At 52.4% G+C, this 24,834-nt stretch overlaps 1 protein-coding gene across 1 annotated transcript in view; it reads right to left on the minus strand.

Moving 5' to 3' along the window:
• Positions 1 to 24,834, minus strand: part of GRK5 (G protein-coupled receptor kinase 5) — a 237,525-nt gene that overhangs the window by 24,791 nt on the left and 187,900 nt on the right. The window contains exons 5-6 of the mRNA XM_012448060.3: positions 6,657 to 6,757; positions 4,866 to 4,958 (exon numbers count right to left, since the gene is read on the minus strand). Coding sequence (XP_012303483.2) covers positions 4,866 to 4,958; positions 6,657 to 6,757 — 194 coding nt within the window. The remainder of the gene's footprint in view (positions 1 to 4,865; positions 4,959 to 6,656; positions 6,758 to 24,834) is intronic.

A 24,834-nucleotide genomic window follows, 5' to 3' on the forward strand; every position in this document is an offset into this window, starting at 1 on the left:
GTGGCATGATCTCAGTTCACTGCAACCTTCACCTCCTAGGTTTAAGCGATTCTCCTGCCTCAGCCTCCTAAGTAGCTGGGATTACAGGCACATACCACCATGCCCAGCTAATTTTTGTATTTTTAGTAGACATGGGGTTTTATCATGTTGGTCAAGCTGGTCTCAAACTCTTGGCCTCATGATCCAACTGCCTTGGCCTCCCAAAGTGCCATTACAGGTGTGAGCCACTGCGCCTGGCCAACTCCTTGTTTTAATGAGCCAAAGCCATTTATAACATCGAATCAGACAGAACTTCTGATAATGAGGCACGATGGACCTTCTTGGACCAAGCAAAGACATGTCCCATCTAGTGGCCATAAAGGACCTCATGGTGCAGAGGGCTCGTGGTTTGCATTGCTGGTCTGTTTGGCTACACATAATCAGCTTAAAATGTGAAAATTGGCTCTTGGCTCTCCAGGACTATTTTTGAGCATTGCCCCCAAACTCCTCAAAAGTCCCGACCAGGGCAGGGGTTGGATTGAGACTGAATTGGGCTAAAGAACTGGGTCAGCTGAGGATAACCAGGGAGCCTTCGGTCACCCAGAAGCTCCTGAATGAATGAGTCTTCCCTGGAAATCACATCTGCGGCACCACAGCCACACTCATAGGATGGCCCTGAAAAGCCAGGGTACTCTCTGGCACCCCGTGTTGAATCCTCATGCCATGCTGTGGCTCACATCTCCCTTCACCATGTTTCCTCAGGACACGGGGCCCAATCCCCACCAAAGCACAGAGATGCCCCTCTGCGGGTCTCCCCACTGCTCTTCTGCACAGGAGCAGCTGGAAGGGAAACGTGCCACACGCCTGCCTGTACCACGTGGACCTGGGAAGCCTTTCCTGCAGCCGCCCCCGAAACCACATGAAGGCAGCCCGCCTAACAGTTTACGACGCATGGAGGAGAAACGGTTGGTCAGTGTCGCCACAGAACTCTGCTGGGGGAAATGAGTGGAATGCAAGTTCCCAGAAATTTCTTGGTTAACCCTGAGAGGAAAAAAATCCCTTTACTATTTCAGCAGTACAGCACGAACAGGGCAGGATCTTTTGCAGGGTGCTGTTCGTCATGTAGGGCATTCCCAGCCCAGGCTCCTACCCTCCAGGCTCCAAAAGCTTAATGCCTTCAAAAGGGTGAACTCTCAACTTCTTTGCAATCAGGCCACAGATTAAAAGGACAACTTCTCCATTTCATGTGCTTGGTGCAGGGGAGGAAAAGGAAAGCCAGTGACCACCGACAAAGGCTGCTATGTGAACTGCAGTGCTGGGTGGCCTGGGGCCCAGGACTTGAGAGAGGGACTCTGGTTCAGGTTCCAGCCTTGCCAGGTCCTTGCTGAGTGGCCCAAGGCTGCTCCATCAGCTCCTCTGAGGAAAGTGAAGATCATGAGAAGGCCTTCCATCCAGTGGAGGGCTCTTTGTAAACTGGTGTTGTGTCAGATGTCATTATTTGAACTCCTAGGAAGAAAGGAAACGCCCCCCTCTGGGGGTCTGTATAGTAATGATACCCACTGCTCCAAGCAGGCATGGGGGCTTCTATAATCCTCATAGCAGCCCAGGGAGGGGAGATCATTATTGTACCATTCTGCAGATGAGAATGCTGAGGCTTCAAAAGGTGAAATGTGTTGCCCAAGGCTCTGGCTGGTAGTAGTGGGCTGGAGTTGGGGTCTAGGCAGCCCACACTTTGCATCACGACCCCACACTGCCACTCAGGGAGGGTGGGCACAGATTGGGGTTGTGTGTTGCACAGCCCAGGGTTCCGGAATGGGGTGTGCAACACACATGGTGAACACAGCTCCACTGGACTGACCTGTAATTGTCAGAATCAGGACTGGGCCTCTAGCAAGTCGGCTGTGCCTCCTAATATCAGACCTGGTGAAGTATGGCTGATGGCAGTGATGCTGATGATGGCAGCGATGTTGATGACAGTGGTGATGCTGATGACGGCAGTGCTGCTGATGATGGTGGTGTGATATTGATAACGGTGGTGATGCTGATGATGGCGGTGGTACTGATGGCAGTGATGCTGATGATGGCGGTGATGCTGATGATGGCGGTGATGCTGATGATGGCGGTGATGCTGATGATGGTGGTGTGATATTGATAACGGTGGTGGTGCTGATGATGACGGTGGTACTGATGGCAGTGATGCTGATGATGGCGGTGATGCTGATGATGGCGGTGATGCTGATGATGGCGGTGATGCTGATGATGGTGGTGTGATATTGATAACGGTGGTGATGCTGATGATGGCGGTGGGATATTGATAATGGCGGTGATGCTGATGATGGCGGTGATACTGATGATGGCGGTGATGCTGATGGCGGTGGGATATTGATAATGGCGGTGATACTGATGATGGCGGTGATGCTGATGATGGTGGTAGGATATTGATAATGGCAGTGATACTGATGATGGCGGTGATGCTGATGACGGCGGTGGGATATTGATAATGGCGGTGATACTGATGATGGCGGTGATGCTGATGATGGCGGTGGGATATTGATAATGGCGGTGATACTGATGATGGCGGTGATGCTGATGATGGCGGTGGGATATTGATAATGGCGGTGATACTGATGATGGCGGTGATACTGATGATGGTGGTGATACTGATGATGGCGGTGATACTGATGATGGCGGTGGGATATTGATAATGGCGGTGATACTGATGATGGCGGTGATGCTGATGATGGCGGTGGGATATTGATAATGGCGGTGATGCTGATGATGGCGGTGATACTGATGATGGCAGTGATACTGATGATGGCGGTGATGCTGATGATGGTGGTGGGATATTGATAATGGCGGTGATGCTGATGATGGCAGTGATACTGATGATGGCAGTGATACTGATGATGGCGGTGATACTGATGATGGCGGTGATGCTGATGATGGCGGTGGGATATTGATAATGGCGGTGATACTGATGATGGCGGTGATACTGATGATGGCGGTGATACTGATGATGGCGGTGGGATATTGATAATGGCGGTGATGCTGATGATGGCGGTGATGCTGATGATGGCGGTGATACTGATCATGGCGATGATACTGATGATGGCGGTGATACTGACGATGGCGATGATACTGACGATGGCGGTGATACTGATGATGGCGATGATACTGACGATGGCGGTGATACTGATGATGGCGGTGATACTGATGATGGCGGTGATGCTGATGATGGTGGTGATGCTGATGATGGTGGTGATACTGATGATGGCGGTGATACTGATGATGGTGGTGATACTGATGATGGCGGTGATACTGATGATGGCGGTGGGATATTGATAACGGTGGTGATGCTGATGATGGTGGTGATGGACACAACTGCATTCAGCACTTTACTTCCTGTGGCCAAATGCCTTAGCTTTGTGGAACACCTGCCTTGTTCCAGCAGGTGCTGTGCTTATCTATTCCTCAGCCCAAGCCCACAATGCAGGCACAATCATCCCCATTTTACAAATGAGGACGTTGAGGTGTGGAGACATGAGTGACCCTTTTTGAGGCCCTTCCTTGAGAAGAGGCAGAGGCGGGACTTGGACCCAGGCTGGGGGCTCTGGTGCCCTCAGTAGATGTCTAGGTCGATCCTTTCCTATCAAGCTCTCCCGGAGCCATGATGTGCCTGTGCAGGGTGGACAGTGGCCACTAAGGAGGCCATCCCTGGTCACACTGTCATCCCCACCAGTCAGGTGGAGAGAAACCGCCCATCTATGGCTGCAGAGCCAAGGGTTTTCTGCTGGGTTTCTGGAAGTAGGCAGGGAAGGGCTGTGAATGGGGCTCGGAGGGGCTCCTGGCCTGCAGCTTCCTGAGTGTTTACGGGGAATGCAGACAGCTGTGGAGTTGGCAGGCAGGAGCGGATGGCTCCTTTCTCACCAGATGCTGGACTTTGGGCTGTGGGAGAAGAGGCTCCCACCCTCATCTACCAGCTCTGCCCGGCATGGATTTGACACAGGCATCACCCTGCTCTGCAGATCCTGGGCCAGTGAAGATGGCAGAGCACTGTGCTGGGGGTTCAGGGCCGGGGTCCCATCGGCAGCACTGCTGGCTTGCTGGGTGACAAGCTAAGTCAGATCCTATGTTCTGCTTCCTCATCAGTCACAGGGGCCACATGTGCCCAAGTCACAGCCACATATGGGAGAGCATTTTGAAGAGAATAAGGCAGCAAGCAAACAGGAAAGAGACTTCGTTTCCCCCATCATTAGAGAGACAAGAAAATAAGCAACAAGGAAGCTGCATGCTCACTCACTGGGTAGGAAAACACAAGAACAGCGTTGACGAAGCTGAGGAGCACGCACTTGGGCACCGTGGGACTGGAGGTCAGGGGCAGCTGTTTCGGACAGCAGCTTAATAGCACTTACAGTTTCAAATCAGGTGCCTTCTGACCCAGAAATTCCTCTGCTAAGAATTTCTCTGGATGTACTTGCAGAAGTACTTAAAGATTTATGTACAAAGCTATTCATTAGTTAGGAAGGGCTGCACCCAGATAAATGGATCAACTTCAATATCCATCCACAGGGCACTGGATCAAATCAAGGATGTGCAACTACTCCAAGGAATATGGTAGCTCTTTATTTGCTGGCAGTGAAAGAATTCCCATAGACAGCAGAGCAAAAAAAGTAAGAACAAGATGCTGTTTACGTGTGCATGAATGTGTGTGTCTGCTTGAATGAGCATACAGCATTTCTGGAATACACAACTAAATTAACAGAGGAGCCTGGTTAATTTTGCTTTAACCATGAGCCCATGGGAGGTAACTAAATTTTATATGAATTCTCAGGTGAAAAATGTGTACCCACTGCTTCCCTGATCTGTATGGGGTGTGGTGGACTCACCTTTCCAACCACTTCCACTGCAGAAAGCGGTCAAAATACATGCTGTCCAGATATTCATGGAATGGTTCTCCCCTCAGGTAGTCGTGGACAGATCTGGCTCAGATGGAAAAGAGGATGAACATTTCACAATCACGATCTTCCAGCATGGGGCAAGGCTGTATCCAGCTTTGGAAATGCAAGCAAACAGGGCCTCTCAACCCGTGCAGATGCAGCACGTCTGGCCAGAGGCCCTGCCGTTCTTCTGAGGGTTGTGTGAGATTGGTTGGTCCTGCCAACATTTGTTGGGTACCTGCCATGTGTTGGGTACTGTTCTAGGCTCTGGGATACAGCTGGGAGCATGGGGTTGGCATTGTATGTGGGACTCAAACAGTGAATAGCAAACATGAAATAAACGATCCCAGAGCTATGTCATTATGAATGAGTTCAGCGCTACGAGGGTCGAGGGGTCTCTCTGAAGAAGTGACCTTGAGCTGAGAACAGATGAAGACCTCATGAGGTGCAAGGAGGGGCTGGGAGTCAGAGGTGGGGGCACAGTCCCTCACAACTGCAGCTCTAGATCTGGTCTTGGACCAGCAAAGCCACCACTGGGAGTTTTTCATGCATGAGGCGGAACTGACTGGTCACCTGCTGTGGGCCCTGGGATGTTGTGGTTCTATGGATCTTAGGCCATCAGAGGCAGTGTCTGGCAGGGTTCCAAAACTGACTCAGGCAGAGATGAGCTTCTTCCCTTTAGAAAGTGGCTGTGCTGAGTAATCTAGCCCAGCCACTTTGGACTTGGGGAAGGGAGGGGACTACGGCAGGTGCGGCACGTCAGAGGCTGTGTCCTGCCAAACCTGAAAGCCACTGTTGGGGGCCAAGACAATCATTCCCTCAGAGTCAGGGTCACCAACCAAGACCCCACCCACTGTTGGACCTGACTCCTGGGCAGCTCCAAGAGAGCAGCGACCTCACTGCTCTGCCCACCAGGGCCTCTCCCCACCACCTAACCCAGGGCTGGGTCCCAGGACGGCCCTCCCAGCTCCCCTCCAAGTGTATGCAGGTTGCAGCTTTTCTTGTACAAACTCCAGGAAAGCCAGGATTGAGTTCCTATTCACCTTTGTATTCCCCAGCACCCAGCACAGAGCCAGGTACACAGTAGGTACTCAGTTGATGTCTGTGGTGCTGAATAAGGGCACGCAAAAAGCCCCCAGGCTCATCCAGCCATGTGGGGTAACGTGGTTTGGAAGAGCTTTTGCGTGTGTGTGTGTGTATGTGTGCACACACATGTGCACACTTGCATGTGTCAGCAAGTGTGTGCATGTGTGTGTGTGTGCTCATGCCTTCAGGGTGTGTATGTGCAGGATGGGGTGGGGGTTTCGTTGGTGCTCTGCTGGCAGCATGCCCATCGATTTGTCTCACCCCCTGCGGGGCGGATGTGCCACCTGCAGACAAGGTAACAGGGTTTGGCTGAGATGCCCGCCTGCATCAGTAGCACTGGCTCTGGTTGGTGGTGGGGGCGGGGGTGGGGACCCTGGGAAAGATTTCCCAACCACCCAGACAGGGTCAAATTTTTGCACATTCCTCTGTCTCAACGGCCTGGAGAGCCACTTGCTTTCAACACCCTTTGCAGCAGATGTTTTCTTTGGACTTGGCACCTCGTATCTTTTTCTCTTCGTGGTTGATATAACTTGGCTGATGATGCTGTCAGACACTGAAGACCTGCCTCAGTGCCCTGTATGGTCAGGTGGAGAGCTGAGGCAGCCCCTCTCTGGGCAGCCTGGGGAGGACAGGCCAGGTGGCTGGGGCACTTACTGTGCACAGGCAGAAAAGAGTTCTTTGCACGGCTTCTGCAGGAGCTTCTCCTCCGTCTGGGAAACCAGGTCTTGGCCAACTTGGGCTATGAAAACAGAGGACTGGAAGGAGGAAGGGAAGGGAGGTGGTCAGTGAGGAGCAAGCAGCAGTGTGGCTGAGTGTGCCCACAGGTGTTGGACCAAGAACCAGCCAGGCTCCAGGTGCTGATGCACCTGGCTGCCCATCTCCGCCCTAGCAAGTGGCCAGCTGCCTTCTCCAGCCTGTACCTGGCTCTGGGCTACCTGGACACTGGTGGTTTGGGGAGGTGGCTGAGCTGGAAGGTGGTGAATGAGCCCAGGTTCAGGGTGAGACTCCTGGCTATGCCACTTACTGGCTGTGTGACCTCATGGAGGTCATTTGGCTTCTCTGAGCCTCATTCCTCATCTGCGTAACACTGATAATGATAGTCCCCATGGCCTGGGCATGTAGTCAGAGCTGACAAGGTGTGCAAATGCTCCCAACTCTAAGGGCTGTGCAGCGTGACCCAGCCCATCAGTGAGCCCCTAGCAGGCTTCGTGATGTCCCTTGACCATGCTGGGCCTCTTTCCTCCAAAGGCAAGAGAAGAGGAACACCTGCCCAGCCTCGAGGTTCATGTGCGAAAGGGTTTGGATTGGGCCAAGGTGGACAGGAAGGCTCAGGAAGGGGGCGAGGAAGGGAGGGGTAAGGAGGGGAGGGGAACCATAGCCCCGGAGCTGCAGGCCTGGGTTTGAATCCCAGATCTGTGACTCACAGCTGTGGCCTTGGTCTTAACTGCTCAGCCTCTCTCTTGTCAGGAAGACGATAGGGAATAGAAGTTTCTCTCGGAACAAATCAATAAAAACTTCAGGTAAGGCATTTGGCCCAGATCCGGCAGTAGTGGCAAGCATGAAATAAATGTCACCACTGTCATTTCTTTCTCTCTCTATGTTAAGCTGCTGGCCTGGGTATTTCAAGTTTGAAAGGACATTTCCAAGAGTTTCTGCGTCTGGCCCAGGAGTGGTGGCCGCATCTGGAAGGCAGCTCCACCCTGTGCAGGCCTCACCCACCCTGTCCCCTCCTCCCACCATTCACTCTCTGCCAGCTGTTCCCTGAGGCTGACTCACCAGCTGGGCTTTGAGATGGGTTTTTAATAAATTACAGGGATAATTGAGAAAATTGCTGGGAGTGGGCTCAGAAAGATGGGGTGTGGACACAGCTCTCTCCCAAAGGGATGCTGAAATCTGAAAGCCTTGCTTTCTCTTCCCAGCTATTGAAATGTGCCCATGGGGCTGATTTGCTAAGTTCACTGGATGGTTTCGTAGGGGAGGGGGTCAATCCCCAGGGGTGGAGGGGACACCCAAGGCAGCAACGGGCCTGTCCTTGGTGAATGAAATCTGTGGCTTGTTTTCTGTTCCCCACGGTTCTGAATGTCCAAATCCCTTCCTTCCTTATTTCTTTTCTAGGCCCAGCCCTCCCTGCAGGCTCCCTGCTGACCTCAGGGTCTCCCCCAAACCAGGCCTGAGAGGCTTCAGCTTCTTGGGGGGCAGCCTGCGGCATGGTGCAAGCTGCTGATAGTGAACAGCGCTCACCTAAGTTCAGGCCAAGCCATTCCCACCAAACAGTAGGCTCGGAGCACATCCATCTACCAGCTCCCATCAGCAGCCTGGGTAGCGGCTGCTCTCCCCCACTTGCCTTCCCACTCTGTCCCAGGAGACACAGAAGAGCAACCCACAGAGCACTGGTCACAACTTTTGCAGAGACGCCTGATGTCATGGGAGGAGCCCCAGGCCAAGAGCCAGGAGCCTGAGCTCTGGTCCGGCCTCTAACCTTGGCCATTCTGTGCCTCCGTCTCACACTCTGAAACAGGAAGAAGCTGCTCCAGAGATCCCTGAAGGGTCCTTTGAGATGTGGGAACCGATCACCGGGGGCTTGTGCTTCTAAGACTTGGGAACTTTCTTGGGACTTCTGGCAGCTGAGTCTCTTGGGAATCGATACCTCCAGGCTACTTCAGAGCAACTGAATATCAGAACAAACCCCAAGGCCCTGGGCAAATCTGCTTCAGGAAGGGGGGAGCTGATGGTTTGGTGCCCTTAGTCCGGGAGGGCCCAAGGCCTGGCACACAGCTGGTGCTGTCTGCCTGTTAATGAGCAAGACAATATGATCCTGGAGTTGTGCCAGGATATGACCTTGAGCCTGGTACGAGTCAGCAAGGACCAGATAGAGATGCCAGCAGGGTAGGCCACAGGGAGAAACAGAACAGTCAGAAGGGGGACCTGAGTTGCCCACCTGTGTGCACTCTGTAGGGTTCTGCCTTTGTTTCTGCCTAGGGAGAACCTATCTTACCCACCACGGCCACAGCCTGGTGCTGGGCAGGGGTAGAATTAAAAGATGAAGATGTAGCCAGGAGGGACTCAGTGGCTCATGCTTGTAATCCCAGCACTTTGGGAGGCCAAGGCAGGAGGACTGCTTGAGGCCAAGAGTTTGAGACCAGCCTGGGCAACATGGCGAGACCCTATCTCTACCAAAAATAATAATTAAAAAAAATAGCCAAGCATGGTGGCATGCCTGTAGTCTCAGCTACTTGAGGGGCTGAGGTAGGAGGATTCCTTGAGCCCAAGAGATCGAGGCTGCAGTGAGTCGTGATCACACCACTGCACTCCAGCATGGGCAACAGGGTGAGACCCCTTCTCAAAAAAAAAAATGGAGTCAGCGTGGTTTTGACCTCAAAATACTTTTTCTCCACTAAGAAATGATATACTATAAGGTAATAACATCCTACCAGAAAGTTCTTATGCCTCTCGGATGTACTGCACATAGTGATATATGAAATGGGCTAGGTGAAATTCAGCGGCTTTCAAACCTTTTCTTTTTCTTTTTTTAAGCAGCAAACTTTCTCCTCCAAATGAAATTTATCCACAGACCCAATATTTAAAACCTATAAAAATAATTTAATTGGTAACAATGATTTACATATATTGAAGGCTAACTCTGGTCAGGGACTGTGCTAAACACCTTGCTTCATGAATTCATTGAATCATACCCTGAGGTAGCTATTATTATAGTACCCATTTTGCAGATGAGGAAACGGAGGTTCAGAAAGGTCAAGCAGTTTTATCAGGGTCCTCCAGCCAATAAGTGCCTGAAAGGGGATTTGAACCTAGTTTGGGTACCTACTGAGTGAGATCTGGCCGGAGTGGGCTGTCTGGGCCACCTGTGCCCCCTCTCACCTTATCCCCTCAGGACCCGTGATGTCTGACTCTAGCCCTGGTGCTCTACAGAGCCCAGCATGAGGACAAGGGTGCTGTTTGGTCCCACAGCAGAGGCAAGTGATGCAGCTTGAGACAATGAGCCCAGCGGCTCAGAGAAGGGAGAGGTCATTGCGGGCTGGGGCTATCTGGGAAAGGCTTTATGGAAGACAGAGTAAGGGGCAAAGCAGAATTTGACCCTCCTATCTGTAGGCAGAGACAGCCAACTGGACTCCCTTCTCAGCAGATAGGAGAAGGGAATTGTCCAGGGTCTAGAGGTGACCCAACTGTGTACATGAAGTCACACCACTCTCATTCCTTGGATTGGCTGGTGGGGGAGCTCTGCCCAAGGGCAAAGCCCTAACAAGGGAGTTAATGCGTGGGTAATAACATTTGGCTTTATAGCCACTAGCTCCACTGGAAGAGATTAAGCGATTCCAACCCAACCCCCTTTCAAGTGCCTCCAGGGAATGACACCTTTGGCAGTAAGATGAGAAAAAGAAGCTGCTGCCCAGTGTGTCTTAAACTTAAGCCCAAACCTGCCAGGAGGGTAAGAAGTGAGCAGTTGCAGTCAGACCTTTACTATTTGCATCAATGGAACCGGAGGATGTCCGGTCCTTCCCTTCCAGTTCAGAGAAATCACTTACAAAGAGAGACCCTTTAAGAAGGCCCTCCGCTGGCTGCATGTCAGATCAGATACACCGGGTAAGAAACAAGGCCCCCAGAAGCTCAGAGGGCTCTGGGGTTGTGAGTAATCTCAGCTCAGCACCTGGGATCCATCCTCTGGGTCTCTGAAGGCAGAATTCCATGCAGTTTCAGGTATCTGTCTGGTGGGCCCGTAAGGTGAGGTGGGGAAGGGAGCGGGGCACCCTACATGCCAGGTGGGTTCTGGAGAGAAATGTCACCGTCACTCCACTGAGGACTCAGGAATGTCAGGAGAGCTATGCCTTGGCAGCACTCTGGCTCTTCTAGCAGGGATTGTACCGCTGGGATGGAGCTGATGGTCAGGGGTACCATGCTCCCCCTGTCAAAGATGTCCCCTGAATGTCAAACCATACAGAAATCCAAGAGTGAGTGCCTCAAGGTCTGTAGATACCTACAGAGGTGAAGGCAGCCAGGCTGGAAGGGGTCTTGGTGGTGCTCACTGGTAAAACTCCCCCAGGGGTCTGGGACCCCCTCAGGTCACCAGGTGGTCTCCTTAAACAGCTCTAGCTGCAGACCTTGACTTTAACACAACAGTGAATTTGGGCACCAAGGTTCCTTTGAAAGATATCAAGTCAACTGGAAGAAGGAGCAGGTGAGAGTTTCTCTTTGAAGGCCCCGCCATGAATGTCTGCCCTTTGTGGCCTTGCACAGCTGAAGCTACCCAGCTGGGCCCTGCCAGAGTCCATTGTGATGACTCTGGAACCTTGAGGAGGGCTCCGTGACCATCTCTCTGGGACAGCTGAAGACACCAAGATTTGCCCTGGGGACACACCTGTGTAGCCTGGGGTGCTGGCCAGAGAGCTCTCTCCCCTCTGGCTGGATGGGAAAGGACTTGGCTGCCTCGAGGATCTGTGGGCTGTAAGGACCCCGCTGGCAATCATTCCCCAGCGCTGAGCTCCCCACCCACTTCTTTGGTGAAGGAGTCTCTTGTTCTGTTCCCCACTGAAGCTGGGGAGGGACAGAGGTGACCTTGAACAGGGGGCATTTTGCCTGCTCTGTGAGTTGGTGCCTCTGTATAAAAGCCCCCTTCACCTGGAGGTAAAAGAACCTGCTCCGCCTACCTCTCGGGATGGGAAATTCACCTTGACTCCTCCTCCTGCCCTGGAGGAACCTGGAGCCGCACAGGGCCAGGGGAGCCAAGGCTGCCTGCTGTTCCAGCGGGCAGACCAGACAGAGCTCATGCTGGCCTGTAACTGCCCTCGGGACCCCCAGCTACTCACTCCTTCTTACTGCCTCTTCCCTATGGCCCAGACTCACTCTCTGCTCTATGCCACTGGTTCTGGGGATCCAGGCAGTTCCTGATGTCTGTGATAACGAGAATGTACCTTTTCAGGCAGCAAGAGATGATGCTTGCCTGGGATGCTTTTCTGGGGACCACAGTGTACTGAGAAAGGCCCTTCCCACCACTTCGAACATAAGTAGGGCCGACCCCCTGAAATGGAGGAAGTAGGCCTAGGGTGGCTTCCCACCTTCACTCCTCTCTAAGCCCCTCCCCTTCCTGTTGTCCTCATCTCATGCATCCTCCACTGCTGTGACTGTAAACTCCAACATGCCACGCAGGTCATCTCTCATCTTCTGTTCCATTAGAACAGAAACCTCTGGGATATTCAGGCACGGTGTGGATGATGTTTTGCTGACCAGTAATGACTCAATGCACCGGAGGCCTTGGAATTTTCAAAGATGAGACTGTTGGGGTGGCCATGTGGTTGGAGAGATCTAGGGTCTTGTCCTGAAGCTGTGTTTGTAGAGCAATGGGTTTAGAGTGGATGGGGTGACTTGCTGGCTAAGCCCTTGCCCCCACCCCTTGGTATAGCAAATGCCCAACACCTCACCCCTCCCATGTCAGCTGCAGCAGAGAGAAATGTCTGGTTAAGCGCCATCTGTGCTTAACCTGAAGCAGGAATAATCCGGGGTATTTCAGGCATTGAGACAGGCTGGGAGGCAGGGTGCTGGGGCGGTAGACAGGGGCCTGGCCTGGCCATGAAGCCACCCCAGTGGGCACCACACTCAGCACTGGATCTGGGAAGCATGTGTGGATCACCCACCACACCCAAGGCTGAGGCTCAGACATCCACCCTCAGTGGCTTTACAGAGGGAGGGACCCAAGCCCAAGGGCAGGTGACAGCCCAACCTCAGCTCTGCCTCTGCCCGTTCAGCCAAAGCCCACAGAGCAGGCAGTCCACAAGGTGGTGCCATTGCTTCCCTATGCTCCTTCACCCCACTGGCCGACCAGACTTTGGTTCTCAAAGACTTGAGAGGCCAGATGGGCACACGTGGAATAATTACCAACTGATTATAATCTCAGACCAGAGGACTGCAGGCCTTTGCAATAACAATTGCGGGGTGGGGGAGGGGGGAAGAGATCAATTAGGCTTACGCCTGTAATCCCAGCACTTTGGGAGGCCGAAGTGGGTGGATCACCTGAGCTCAGGAGTTCAAGACCAGTCTGGCCAACATGGTGAAACCCCATCTCTACTGAAAATACAAAAATTAGCCAGGTGTGGTGGCTCACGCCTGTAGTCCCAGCTACTTGGGAGGCTGAGGCACAAGAATCGCTTGAGCCCAGGAGGTGGAGGTTGCAGTGAGCCAAGATCACTGAGCCACTGCACTCCAGCCTGGGCAACAGAGTGAGACTCGGTCTGAAAAAAAAAAAAAAAAAAAAGATAAATTTGAGAGGGAGCACTGAAGAGGTAAGATGGGCCTGGACCTTGAAGGACAGAGAAGCTGGACTGCAGGGACAAGGCCTGGAGGCTGGAGTCAGCGCTGAACAGAAGAGAAGACGCTGCTCGGAGTCAGTGCAGATCATGGGAAAGAAGCACGAACGGCCGACAGGCATGCTGCCATCACGTGAGGCTGACCCTCTCCTGGGGCAGCCACCGGTGGCTGAGTCATCAGCCCTGAGGATGACGTCGCCATGGCGGCTGCACTTGCTCCCCCAGCACTGCTCTCCTGCCTCTGCACCGTGAATGACTGACATGAGGAAGGGACATCATTTCCTACATCACTGAGCAACTCCAGATGTTTGAGACTCTGATTCCCAAAGCATCTCCCTGCATTAACATCCCTTGTTTCAAGTGTCAGAGTGGAGATGGAATCAGTCGTACTTGGCTGGTGTCCTTGGAGGCACCCAGGGAAGGAGGGTAACTGAAAGGCCGTGAAATCAACTCAGAGCCACACCTGGAGGCCTCCCCAGGAGCCACCAATAATCCTCTGCCCCATGTCACGCTGGGAACTGTCTGGAAACACATGCCCGATACTTCTTCAGAGATTCAGGAGTGAGATGTGCAGGAGGAATTGGAGATCAGAGGGCTCTCCAGGAAAGACCCCTCAGGGTTTAGCCCTTCAAGCCACTCATGGCACAGATGGGGAAACTGAGAGAAGGGGTCCCCTCCAAGTCACTTATTGGCCCATGGCAGAGCCAGGATTGGCACCTCTGACTGGGAGGCATGGATCTAAGTGGTACAAGCCCTTAACCAGGTGTCCTGAGCCAGCCCTCCAAGAAGGACATGGCTTTGGCCTCCTTGGCCCCAGTCAAAACCAGCTTGTCCCCATTTCACAGCTGGGAACACTCACATCCAGCAGTCTCAGTCCTGGCATCTCTGCCACCCACTGCCTCCTCTCCATCCCCAGCTGGCTGCCCTCGTTTGGAGAATTCTCTTCTCTTGCTTGGACTATTCAGGAGGCCCCTCACAGGTCTCTGCCAGACACCCTGCCTGACCTGCTTCCCCTTTCCGTCCCCTGCTCTCCAGTGCTGTGGCGCCACACTGGCTGTTTCCTGGGTGAGCTCCAGCTTTCTGGCCACTGGACCTTTGCTTGGTCCCTTCATTCCTTCCCACCCCTTCACAGCATGTCCAAACTGCACCCAGTCTTCAGGACCTGCTTCTGATGTAAGACGATTCTCCCAGCAGGGAGGACCTTCCCTCCAGCCCCAGCTCCTGGAGACAGCTGCTGCCATCATTATCATCACCTCTGCCATCACTGCCATTTCTTTTCTTTTTTTGAGCAGGGTCTCACTCTGTCACCCAGGCTGGAGTGCAGTGGCACAATCTTGGCTCACTGCAACCTCTGCCTCCCAGGTTCAAGTGATTCTTGTGCCTCAGCCTTCCGAGTAGCTGGGATTACAGGCATGCGCCACCACACCTGGCTAACTTTTGTATTTTTGGTAGAGACGGGTTTTTATCATGTTGGCCAGGCTGGTCTAGAACTCCTGGTCTCAAGTGATTCACCTGCCTCAGCTGCTGGGATTACAGGAGGGCGTCACCATGCCCAGCTGTCACTACCTTTTCTTGAGCACCTACTTATGATATGCCAGGTCCTAGAAGCTTTATGTGGGGCACCTTGTTTAATCTTCTTGAGGTAGGTTTTATTATTCTTACTATCCCCATTTTACACATAGTTGGCCTGGGAGCAAAGACAGGATTCAAACCTGGGAATCTGGCCAGAGAACCTTCTCCCTGAGCACCACCATGTACTCCAAGGGTGCCACATTCCTTCCTAGACGGTGTGCAGGAGGATGTGGCCTTGAGGACAAGCCCTCCCTGGAGGCCCACGGGGGCTGGATAAGTAGGTGCAGTGGACTCTGCGTGTTTTGACCAATGGTGTTTGTATAGTGCTGTCATGCGTACCCCCCTACCCCACAGTAACGTCCAACATATGCTTCACTTCAACAGAGGAAAACATCCCACCGAGGAGTTCCACGCTCATTAGCCATGGTTTGGTCAGTGGACAAAAGGTCGGCCCGGGAGACTGTCCCCTCTATCTCCAGACGCAAGCACTTAGGGCTTAATGATGTGTATATTTTCATATGTGGGCAGCTGACATTCCCCATGTAAACTATTTGCAATTTCCCAGTGTGGACAGACTCAGCTTTCAGGAAAGCTGAGCAGGGGAGAGGGAAGACTCTTTGGAAGAAAGGGGCTCCCAGGGGTCCCCTTCCTTCTGTACAAGGGGCTGCCCTGTCCTGCCGGCACAGGGTGGAGGTCATGTTTCTTGCGGGGGGGGGCACCCTCATTTCTCCTCTTGGAGGAGGCGGGAATGGAGGAGAGGCACTCCCACAACCATACCCTGGCCGCCCCTTGACCCTCCTCGAGGGGATCTGCGTCAGCTACGGGAAGCCTGGTGTGGGCGGGGGCAGGGGTGGGAGTCGGGTCTTCAGCAGGAGCCAGGGCTGGAGGCCACCGTGGGCTCCTGAGGGACGGCCCGGCCTGACAGCCACGGCCCCTGAGAGAGGCAGGCATTGTGCTGGGCCTCGATGTGGGTTTTCTCATACAGTTTTACTTCTGCGGCTCCCTGGAACAATGCTGTGAGGAGGGTCACAGACGTGGAAACTGAGCCCTAGAGAGCTCTGTGATGAGGAGTATGGCCTCATTCCTGCTCATCAGGGTGGAATGCGGCACCAGGTGTGCAGTGGAGGTTCTGTAAACGCCGCAGATGGAACGCTTAGTAAGTAGCGGACCTGAGACTCAAAGCCAGGCCCGCCCAGTTCCAAACCCTGCAATCTCTCCACTCCGCTTTGCTGAACGAACCGTTGACGGTCCTGACATGCAGTAGGTGCTCAATATGCTTGTTGGATAAGTGTGTGTGTACACGCGAGTGTGTGCGTGTGACCCTTCACAGCAGGGAAGAGGGAGATAGGAAGTAGCAGGGCTGTCCACCAGAAGGTCCTTTATGGGGTCATCTGGTCTACCTCCTGCCTTTGTAACATGCTGGGCCAATCACAGTTGTAAGGAATTTTCTTAATTAAAACCAGATGGAGGGGCTGAGCCCATCTCAGGCAGAAACCGTAGGATGGGGCTGCTGGCTGGGGTAGAAGCTGGAGCTGCTCCTGGAGAAGTGTCCTGGTCTGGGGGCTCCCAGCCTAGGTATCGCCGTGTCTGTCTCATGGTTTCATTGGACCACAGGAGAGAATGCCCTCCTCCTCATCTCTCCAGTAAATTCCTCCTTTGTTTGAGCAACCGGGAGGTAAGTATCTGCTACTTGCCGCCAAGAATCCAGACGAATTCACCATCTATAAAATCAGGGGTTTAGGCCGGGCGAGCAGGAGGCCTCCAAACGCTCTTCACGCAGCCAGGAGCTCCCCTTGTCTTGCCGGGCTCGGATTCTGTGAGCTCACTCAGCCCTAATCACCCAGCTGCAGCGACAGAGTCTGGGGCGGGGAGAGCAGGGGGTGGTGGGGCAAATAGGGGCTGTTCCAACCCTAAACCCTGGCTTGCAATTAAACATGCTCATACAGTCACAACCAGAGAAAAAGGCTTGCTGAGCGGTGGCAGGCGCAGAGAGCATTTCCTCACTTGAGGGTTGATTTAAGGTCTGGCTGACAGGAAGAAAAAGCACCATTCTTCCACCTTTTTAATCAAAACCTTCAGGGCCATGTGGAAAAGCCAGTGCTGCACGCCCTCACGTCCGTCTGGAGTAGTTCCTCTCTCTGTCCATGGCCAGGCAGGAGACATGATCCACAAGCCCCAGACAAGAACAGACCAAAGGAAGAAAGGCAGGGTTTTGTTTTTGGGGTCACTGGGGGGAAAATAAATCAGCCTAGCCACATGCTCACGAGCAAAGTGCTACGCCTGTCATTCCCTTCACCCTGGGTCTGATGCCAACATCCTGCAGCTCTCGGTCCAAGCACCCCCAGGTCTTCACCAGGATGTCCTTGTGGTCAGCCCAGGTGATGGACTGCATGGTCTGGGCACTGTGCCAGACACAGCCCCACTGGGCAGAAACATGCTGGACAGGCAACCCATGGCTAGAGGTCCTTGCGATCAAAGCTGGAAAAGTGATGTTACCCCCTTCAGCTAACTCACTGTGCCTCTTCTGAGTTCAAAGGAAGGTGATGCTCACTGTTTTCCATGAAGGTGGGCACAATCTCCAGTCAGAAGCGGATCTAAGCTTGGATGTGGTGACTCACGCCTATAATCCCAGCACTTTGGGAGGCCGAGGTGGGTGGATTACCTGAGGTCAGGAGTTTGAGACCAGCCTGGCCAACATGATGCAATCCCATCTCTACTGAAAATACAAAAATTAGCCAGGCATGGTGGTGTACGACCGTAGTCTCAGCTATGCCGGAGGCCGAGGTGAGAGGACGGCTTGATCCCGGGAGATGTACGTTGCCGTGAGCTGAGATCACATCACTGCACTCCAGTCTGGGTGACAGAGCAAGACTCTATCTCAAAAAAGAAAAGAAAAGAAAAGAAAAAGTGGATCTGCAATGCAGCTGAGGAGGCCGAAGCTTTAGGCTTTTTTTTAGTTGAGATGGACTCTCACTCTGTCACCCAGGCTGGAGTGCAGTGGTGTGTTACCGGCTCACTGCAACCTTGGCCTCCTGGGGTGAAGCAATCCTCTTGCCTTAGACTCTGGAGGAGCTGGGATTACAGGTATGCATGACCACGCTGGGCTAATTTTTGTCTTTTTAGTAGAGTTGGGGTTTCACCATGTTGGCCAGGCTAGTCTCCAACTCTTGACCTAAAGTGATCTGACCGCCTCAGACTCCCAAAGTCCTGGGATTATAGGTGTGAGCCACCATGCTGGGCCAAGGGCTCTTTACTTGTAGTACTGGGAGCTACAGAATGCTCTGTCTGAGGAGATGGAACATTTCTACAGAAGCACTTCCAGGAAATTGAGGTCACAGATGAAAAGGACCTGAATCTCCAAGTCCTCAGTAATTTGTTGTGATTTCTTTTCCCATTCTCAATATTGACTTTTGTACCTACCTCATACTCTTTTTCTTAAAAAGGATGCTCAGCAAGTTATTTAAACCTCAGTTCCCCCTCAAAGAAACCCTGGATCTTCCCTTGTCTCCAACTCTCAAAGGGGCCTCTCCAGGGCCCTTCCAGAGGCCATGATGCCTTTAGGAAGATGGCATCCTATCTTTTTATCTTTCCTTGATGAACAGCCCAAAGACCTAGAGTCTAAGGACTCTCTGCAGTGTCATGTGGTTGGTGGAGGTGAAAGTGGGGAGTGACACCATGACCCCATGTTTAGAAGTAATGGGCATCCATGAAAGGCCTACAGCTCCATCATGGGGCAGACACACGCCACCACTCTTGCAACCTCCTTAATTCTTTGGCTGAGGCTCTCTTGTACCTCTTTGGTGGTGACCCTGAGGGGAGCTGGTTCTTCCACCAGGCCAGGAAGAGACTTCAAGGCATGGGAGCTGTCTTTGAGAGCAGAGGTGGAGGTGAGGCCACTGCTGTGACCAGTCAGAAAACTTCTTCAGCTGCGGTCCAAGAGATTCATTCCATCAGCCATACAGTTTCCCTGAGTGCCCAAACTGTGCTCAGGCCATGAGCTCCACTCTAAGGACCCCAGAGACCAACTCCATTGGCCAATGGCAGGAGTTGAAGGTCAGCAAGGACTGCAAGCTGTGTAGTGCACGTCACAGCACCCAGGAGACAGTGCTCAGGCAGCTGGCCTCTTTAGACACAGGTGGCTCCATGGCTGTGGAGGGGTTTGATCATGGCCCAAAGGGTAAAGGGGGTTTAGCCGGTCAATAGGGAATACGCTTCTATCCTTCGACTCACGCCGTTTGTGCACCAGGAAGTCTTCCAAGACCAGGGCTCTGGATGAATTCACTTTTTCCAAATGGCAGAACAAACACTTTTCTAGACCTCTTTCAGATGGCAGGGTTACCTTGAGGATCGCCGGCAGACAGCAGGCTCAGGGTTATGAGCAACCAAGTTAGGGCCACATGGCTGGGAAGTGCTGGGAGCAAGCCCTGCCTTGGGCTGCAAAGGCTGGGGGGTGGTTCCAGCCCCTTCACAGCGCCCTGATGACCTGGTCAGCCTGAGACCCACAATGTCATGTTCTCTGGGCCAACAAAGTAGAGAAGCCCAGCCCTTCAGAAATAGCCACAGTCCTTTAAGAAGAAGAAAACAGACTGGGTTTGAAAGACCCTGACACCCATTTCCTTTGCTATTCCAGTGGCTTCACAGAAGCAAGGATGAAGGATGCTTAGGGGTCAGGAAGCGAGGGAGGACATCTTTAAATGCTGGCAGAATTTAACTGGGGCCCCTGAGAGCTGGGCAAGTTTAATGAGAAGGAAAGGAAAATACACAGTGACCCTGACCCAGATCCTGACCCTTTACGTCAAAAGCAGAAGATGATAATGAACAAAATGCAATGTGCCCGGACGTGGAGTGAGAGGCCAGCTGAGCTCTGTCAATTTGATAATCCCTGGTCATGACCTGCAGGCCCAAAGTGTGCAACAGGAGATGACGCGCTGTTTACACAGGCCACACATGCAGGGGCTCGTGGGACCCAGTGCAGCTGCAGGAGCAGGAGTGGGATTCTTCCTGTCCAGTGGTTTGCATGCAGCCAGCTCCGCTCGGGCCAATGCAGCCACATGCTGGTCACTGACACATGGAGCCCAGACCCCAAAGCGCTGGGGATGTTCACCGGGGGAAATGGTGGGGAGTGTCCCTCATTCCTTGTGCGTGAGAGGCGGGGACAGGGCCAGCCAACTTTCCAGAACACCCACCACCCTCCTCATTCTGAAATCGTGTTGGATTTTTCTCCAGTGAAGACTTCATTCCAGGGACTGGGAAATGAAGGTGGGTGGAGGCAGGGGGGCAGGAGTCTCCTAAGATCCAGGAAATTCAACAGAACCTGCCCCTTGCCCCAGCCACGTGATGCCATTTCTCTGCCCAAGGTCCATGGATGGGGAGGGCCTGCCAAGCTACAGAGACCAGGATCACTGCCCACCCAGGACAGAGTCGGGGTGCCAACAGGAAGCCCGTGACTGAGTCTTCTGTCTCCCACCATTCCAAAGAGAGGCATTCTGAGCAAGAAACACTTTCCACACACAGAAGGACAGGGTCAGAGGCAGAGCCAGCTCCGACAGCATCAAAGGGACCTCGAATTTTCTGCCCTGGAAGGTCACGAGAAAGGAAAAAGGACCTAGACGGGCCTGCTGAGGCCCACTGTGAGGAGCTCCAGCAGGGCACATCAGCCTCAAGGGCGTCAGGAGGCGCCACAATGAAATCAGGCTGTGGGTAAAGACAAGTTGTTTTCCAGGAAAGGTCGGTGAGGGGTGGGGTGTGTCTATTTGAAGAACAATTACACAGTCATGAAATATGCCGCACGGGAGACAGTGACGTGAGAAGATGCTAAGGACACAGTGCAAAGTGGAAGCCGGGGCCCAGGTCGGGGGCCAGGAGCTGGGCTGGGCCTGGGAGGGCGCTGGCAAGCACAGCCTCTGGACGCCAGCCCGGCCCTGCCTCCGGGGCGAGCTCATTCCTGGGCCTTGCTGTCCACCCCCTGCCACACCTGGGAAGCTGATTCAGGGAGAATTTTTGTCTTCGGTAAACTTTCAAGAAGACAACACAGTAGAAGAGAAAGATCACAGGTTCCAGCACTGAACAGGCCAGCTTACATCCCACCCTTTCCTTGCTCTTTTTCTTTCATTGTGGTAAGATGCATATAACAAAGTTTGCCATTTCAACCGTTTTAAAGTGTACAGTTCGGTGGCATTCATATGTTCATCATGGCAACCATCACTCTATCTTGTTCCAAATATGTTTATCATCCCAAACAGAAACTATATCTGTTAAGTAGCAACTCCCCACCCGCCCCCTCCTACCGGCCCCTGGTAAACACTAACTTACTTTCTGCCTCTATGGATTTGTCTATTCTAGACACCTCATAGAAACGGAGTCATACAATATGTGGCCTCTTATGTCTGGCTTCTTTCACTTCACGTAATGTTTCAAGGTTCATCCACTCTGGGGTGTGCATCAGTGTTTGCTCCTTTATGTGGCTAAGCACTGTTGCTTATGCATTCATCCGCTGACGGATACTTTGACTGTGGCCATTTTTTTGGCCACTGTGATAATGCTGCTATGAATATTTGCACACCATTATCTGTTTGCATCCATGTTTTCTGCCTTTTTTTTTTTTGAGACAGGGTCTCACTCTGTCACCCAGGCTAGAGAGCAGTGGTGCAATCATAGCTCATGCAGCCTTGAACTCCAGAGCTCAGGTGATTCTCCCAACTCAGCCTCCTGAGAAGCTAGGATGACAGGCATGCACCGCCATACCCAGCTAATTAAAACTTTTTTTTTCTTTGTAGAGATGAGGGTCTCGCTGTGTTGCCCAGTCAAGTCTCAAACTCCTGGCCTCAAGTAATCCTTCTGCCTTGGCCTCCCAAAGTGTTGAGATTACAGGAGTGAGCCACCATGCCCAGCCTCCCTGTATTCAATTCTCCCAGTTTCACCATTATGAGCTAAAGAACTTTGACTGCCTGGGGTAAAACGAGGACAGTGGTGTCTACTACATAGGATGGTCATGAAGATAGAATACGCTAAAGCTATAAAGCATGTAGCATACAGTAGGTGCTAAATTAATGTTATTTTCTCCTACCTCCTCCACTAAAACCCAGTGAGTTAATGACTTAGTGCTTAACTAGTAGAACTTCCAGCAACAGCCACCTTCTCTGCTTCACACAGACATTACAAATGTCTCAGCATTTAGACACTTACTGGCTTAAACAAAAAGTGCCTCAGAGGAATTGAAGCCCAGCGGCCAGCCAAGCCCAGTGGGAGTAGAAAAACCAAGTTAGCAAGCATTCCTTCTGAGGCCGCCTCTCCTTGTTGATAGCAAAGAGTTATAGAAAGCCCCACAGGGAGCATTCCAGTCTCCTTCCAAGCTGGGCCTCAGTTTCTTTAGGAAATGAGGAGTCTGGCTCCAGGGTGTTTAAAGTGGGGTCCAGAGAACCCTAAATGTTCTCCTCAAAGTCCGAGCCTGGGGAAGGAGAAGGGAGGAAAAAGGGAAGTCCAGCCCCTAGTCTGGTCAACCACAGATCTTTTTTATCTGTTTGCATGCTGGGAATCTGCAGGTAAAACTGCATGCGGGTCCCACAACTGGGCAGCCCCTGAGATTTCCCCGGGCGCCCCTCCTAGGTGAGCCTCCGCTTCTCATTATTTTACATGGCTGTTATAAGGACTTCGCAAAACATGGAATGTGAAGTTCTAGGCAACAGCAGCAGCTCAATAAATGCTAGCTGTCCCAGGACAGCTCATGAGCACACGTGTGGCTTGATTTGTGAATTCCTCTCTCTGCTGCTCCCAAAAGTGGAAGAGGAAAAAGCTCAACCCCTGTCCCTCACTACTGCTGCTTAAGAAAACTCCTGGAAGTCCCTTTCTCAAGTTTTCTTTTCGATCTTCTTCTGCCCTCCAGCCTGTTTGCAGGGCTGTGGCAGGAAGCTGGAAATACTGGTACCTGGCCCAGCAGGGGCGGCCGCCCAGCTAGAACCTCTGCTCAAGTGAAGGTGAACTCTGAGCTCACTGGATTAATTGATAAGAGGATGGAGACCCTGTTCTGAGGGCTGGGAGATGAGGGCAGAGAAATTTCAGTAGAGATGAAAAGCTGGGTCCAGGGCCAATGTCTGGGACCCTAAGCCCCATGGAGAATGGACAGGTACTTGGAAGGGGGCCATTTGCCCAAGCCACCCATATTTCACACCCTTGGTTGCCTTTGAGACCATGAATTGGTTGGATGGGCAGACTCTAAGCACCTCCCCAAGGCCATGGACCCCAGGAACGGAGATCAGGAATGAGCCTGACTCCCAGTCCAGTGCTCTTTGCCCTAGGTCACTCTGTCTCTACCAAAAACAAGCCAGCATTTCCATTACCATAACGCATCACAGCTGGGAAACAGAGTTAGCCTAGCAACTTCCAAAGATGATGAGAGGTCTCAGGAAGTACAGGGACACAATTAGATAATATTGAATCACTCAGTGAAAAAGTGACTCAATATTATCCCCCCATCCCATTCTCCTGCAAGCCTCCCATCATGCAGTAGAAAGTGGCAGGTGGTGCCACTGTCTTGTCATCACATCTCTCACATCCACTAGTCTTTAAAGTGACAAGGACGGAGGCTTCAGGCTCGGAGCCTCAGGCAGGCAATAGAGTATCTAGCTTGGATTTAACATAAATTCTTCCAGTTATCTTTATATATGACAAATCAATCAGGGTTGTCCAGGCATGTTCCTGGTACGGAGTTCCCTTTTAAAACTCAATCTATTCTAAGTTAAAAGATGAGTTACTTTAAAGAAAGACATTGTACAGATAACTGTTAAGGATAGTCTGCAAACATGGCAAAAACCACAAAAGTGCTAGAGAATGACTGATGGCCGCAAGCTCATATGAATGCCATTTTTATTGGACCCATACTCGGGGAAACTGAGGCTCCAAGGATGCAGAGCTGGAAAGTGGCAGGACTGGGGTTCCACAAGGTCCTGGGGACAAGGATGAAGCCAACTGGCTGTGCCAGAGGCTGAGGAGCTGTGGCCCAGCCTGGGTTGGCCCAGCCTCCTGACGCTGGTGCGCGGGTCGGGGTGGGGATGCAGTGAGCGAGGGCCAGAGGAGGGAATCTGGAGTCCTTATTATTTCCTTTCATTCAAGCTTTTTACTTTGTAAAATGTGATTGTTTTCCAGAGACCCCAACAAACACTGCGAATAGATTTCTTTTGTGTGGAAACACAGGCTGATGGGTAACTTCCCCCTTCACAAGAACCAGCTTCCCTGTCTTACCCTATCATTGTTTATTGAAACAAAGAGGCAGCCCTGCATCTGTGGAGGCCCAGAGAACAATATCCTGCCTGCAGACCTCTGGCAAGAAATGCACTCTAAGAGCTGCTGGCACAACGGCCTTCCCAGTACCCCACAGGGGGATGCTAGACCACTTTCTCAGAAGCCTGCCACAACCCACCTGTCCATCCCATTGTCCAGGAAGAACCCACCCAGGCCCTTTCAGCAGGACCAGGCACTGGGTTTGAACTTCCCCTGGAATCCACTGATGGTCCCTAAAAGCCACATCAAAACTGGCACCTCCTGTCAGACCTTAGTAATTGGGGTGGGGTACTGCAATCATGGAGACCAGCAATTTGCATGAACCCAATTAAAATGAGCGGCAGCAAAATGTCCTACAAGTAACACTGCTGAAGCGGGTCATGCAGGGGCTTCCCCATTCTGGACCAGCCTCTTCTCTTCCCAAATCTCAGTAACCTAATCTGTAAAATGGGTACACTAATAGCCGTCTCAGGGAGCTGCTAGGAAGTCCCAAGAGCAAGTCTGTAGGCCAGTGCAGTCCTAGGAAGGGAAGTGCTCAAAGCCCGGAGAATGTTGTCATGTTAACCAGGATAAGGGGCTGAATGTCTATGAAGGACCAGGCCTGGCCCTGATCTTTCCAACAGGCAGTGGGGCTCTTGTTCTTCAAAGGAAGACTGGGTCATGGGGCT

The sequence above is a fragment of the Aotus nancymaae genome, unplaced genomic scaffold, assembly GCF_030222135.1.
Source record: "Aotus nancymaae isolate 86718 unplaced genomic scaffold, 86718_ANA_hifiasm-v0.15.2.pri h1tg000010l, whole genome shotgun sequence".
Lineage (NCBI taxonomy): Eukaryota > Metazoa > Chordata > Mammalia > Primates > Aotidae > Aotus > Aotus nancymaae.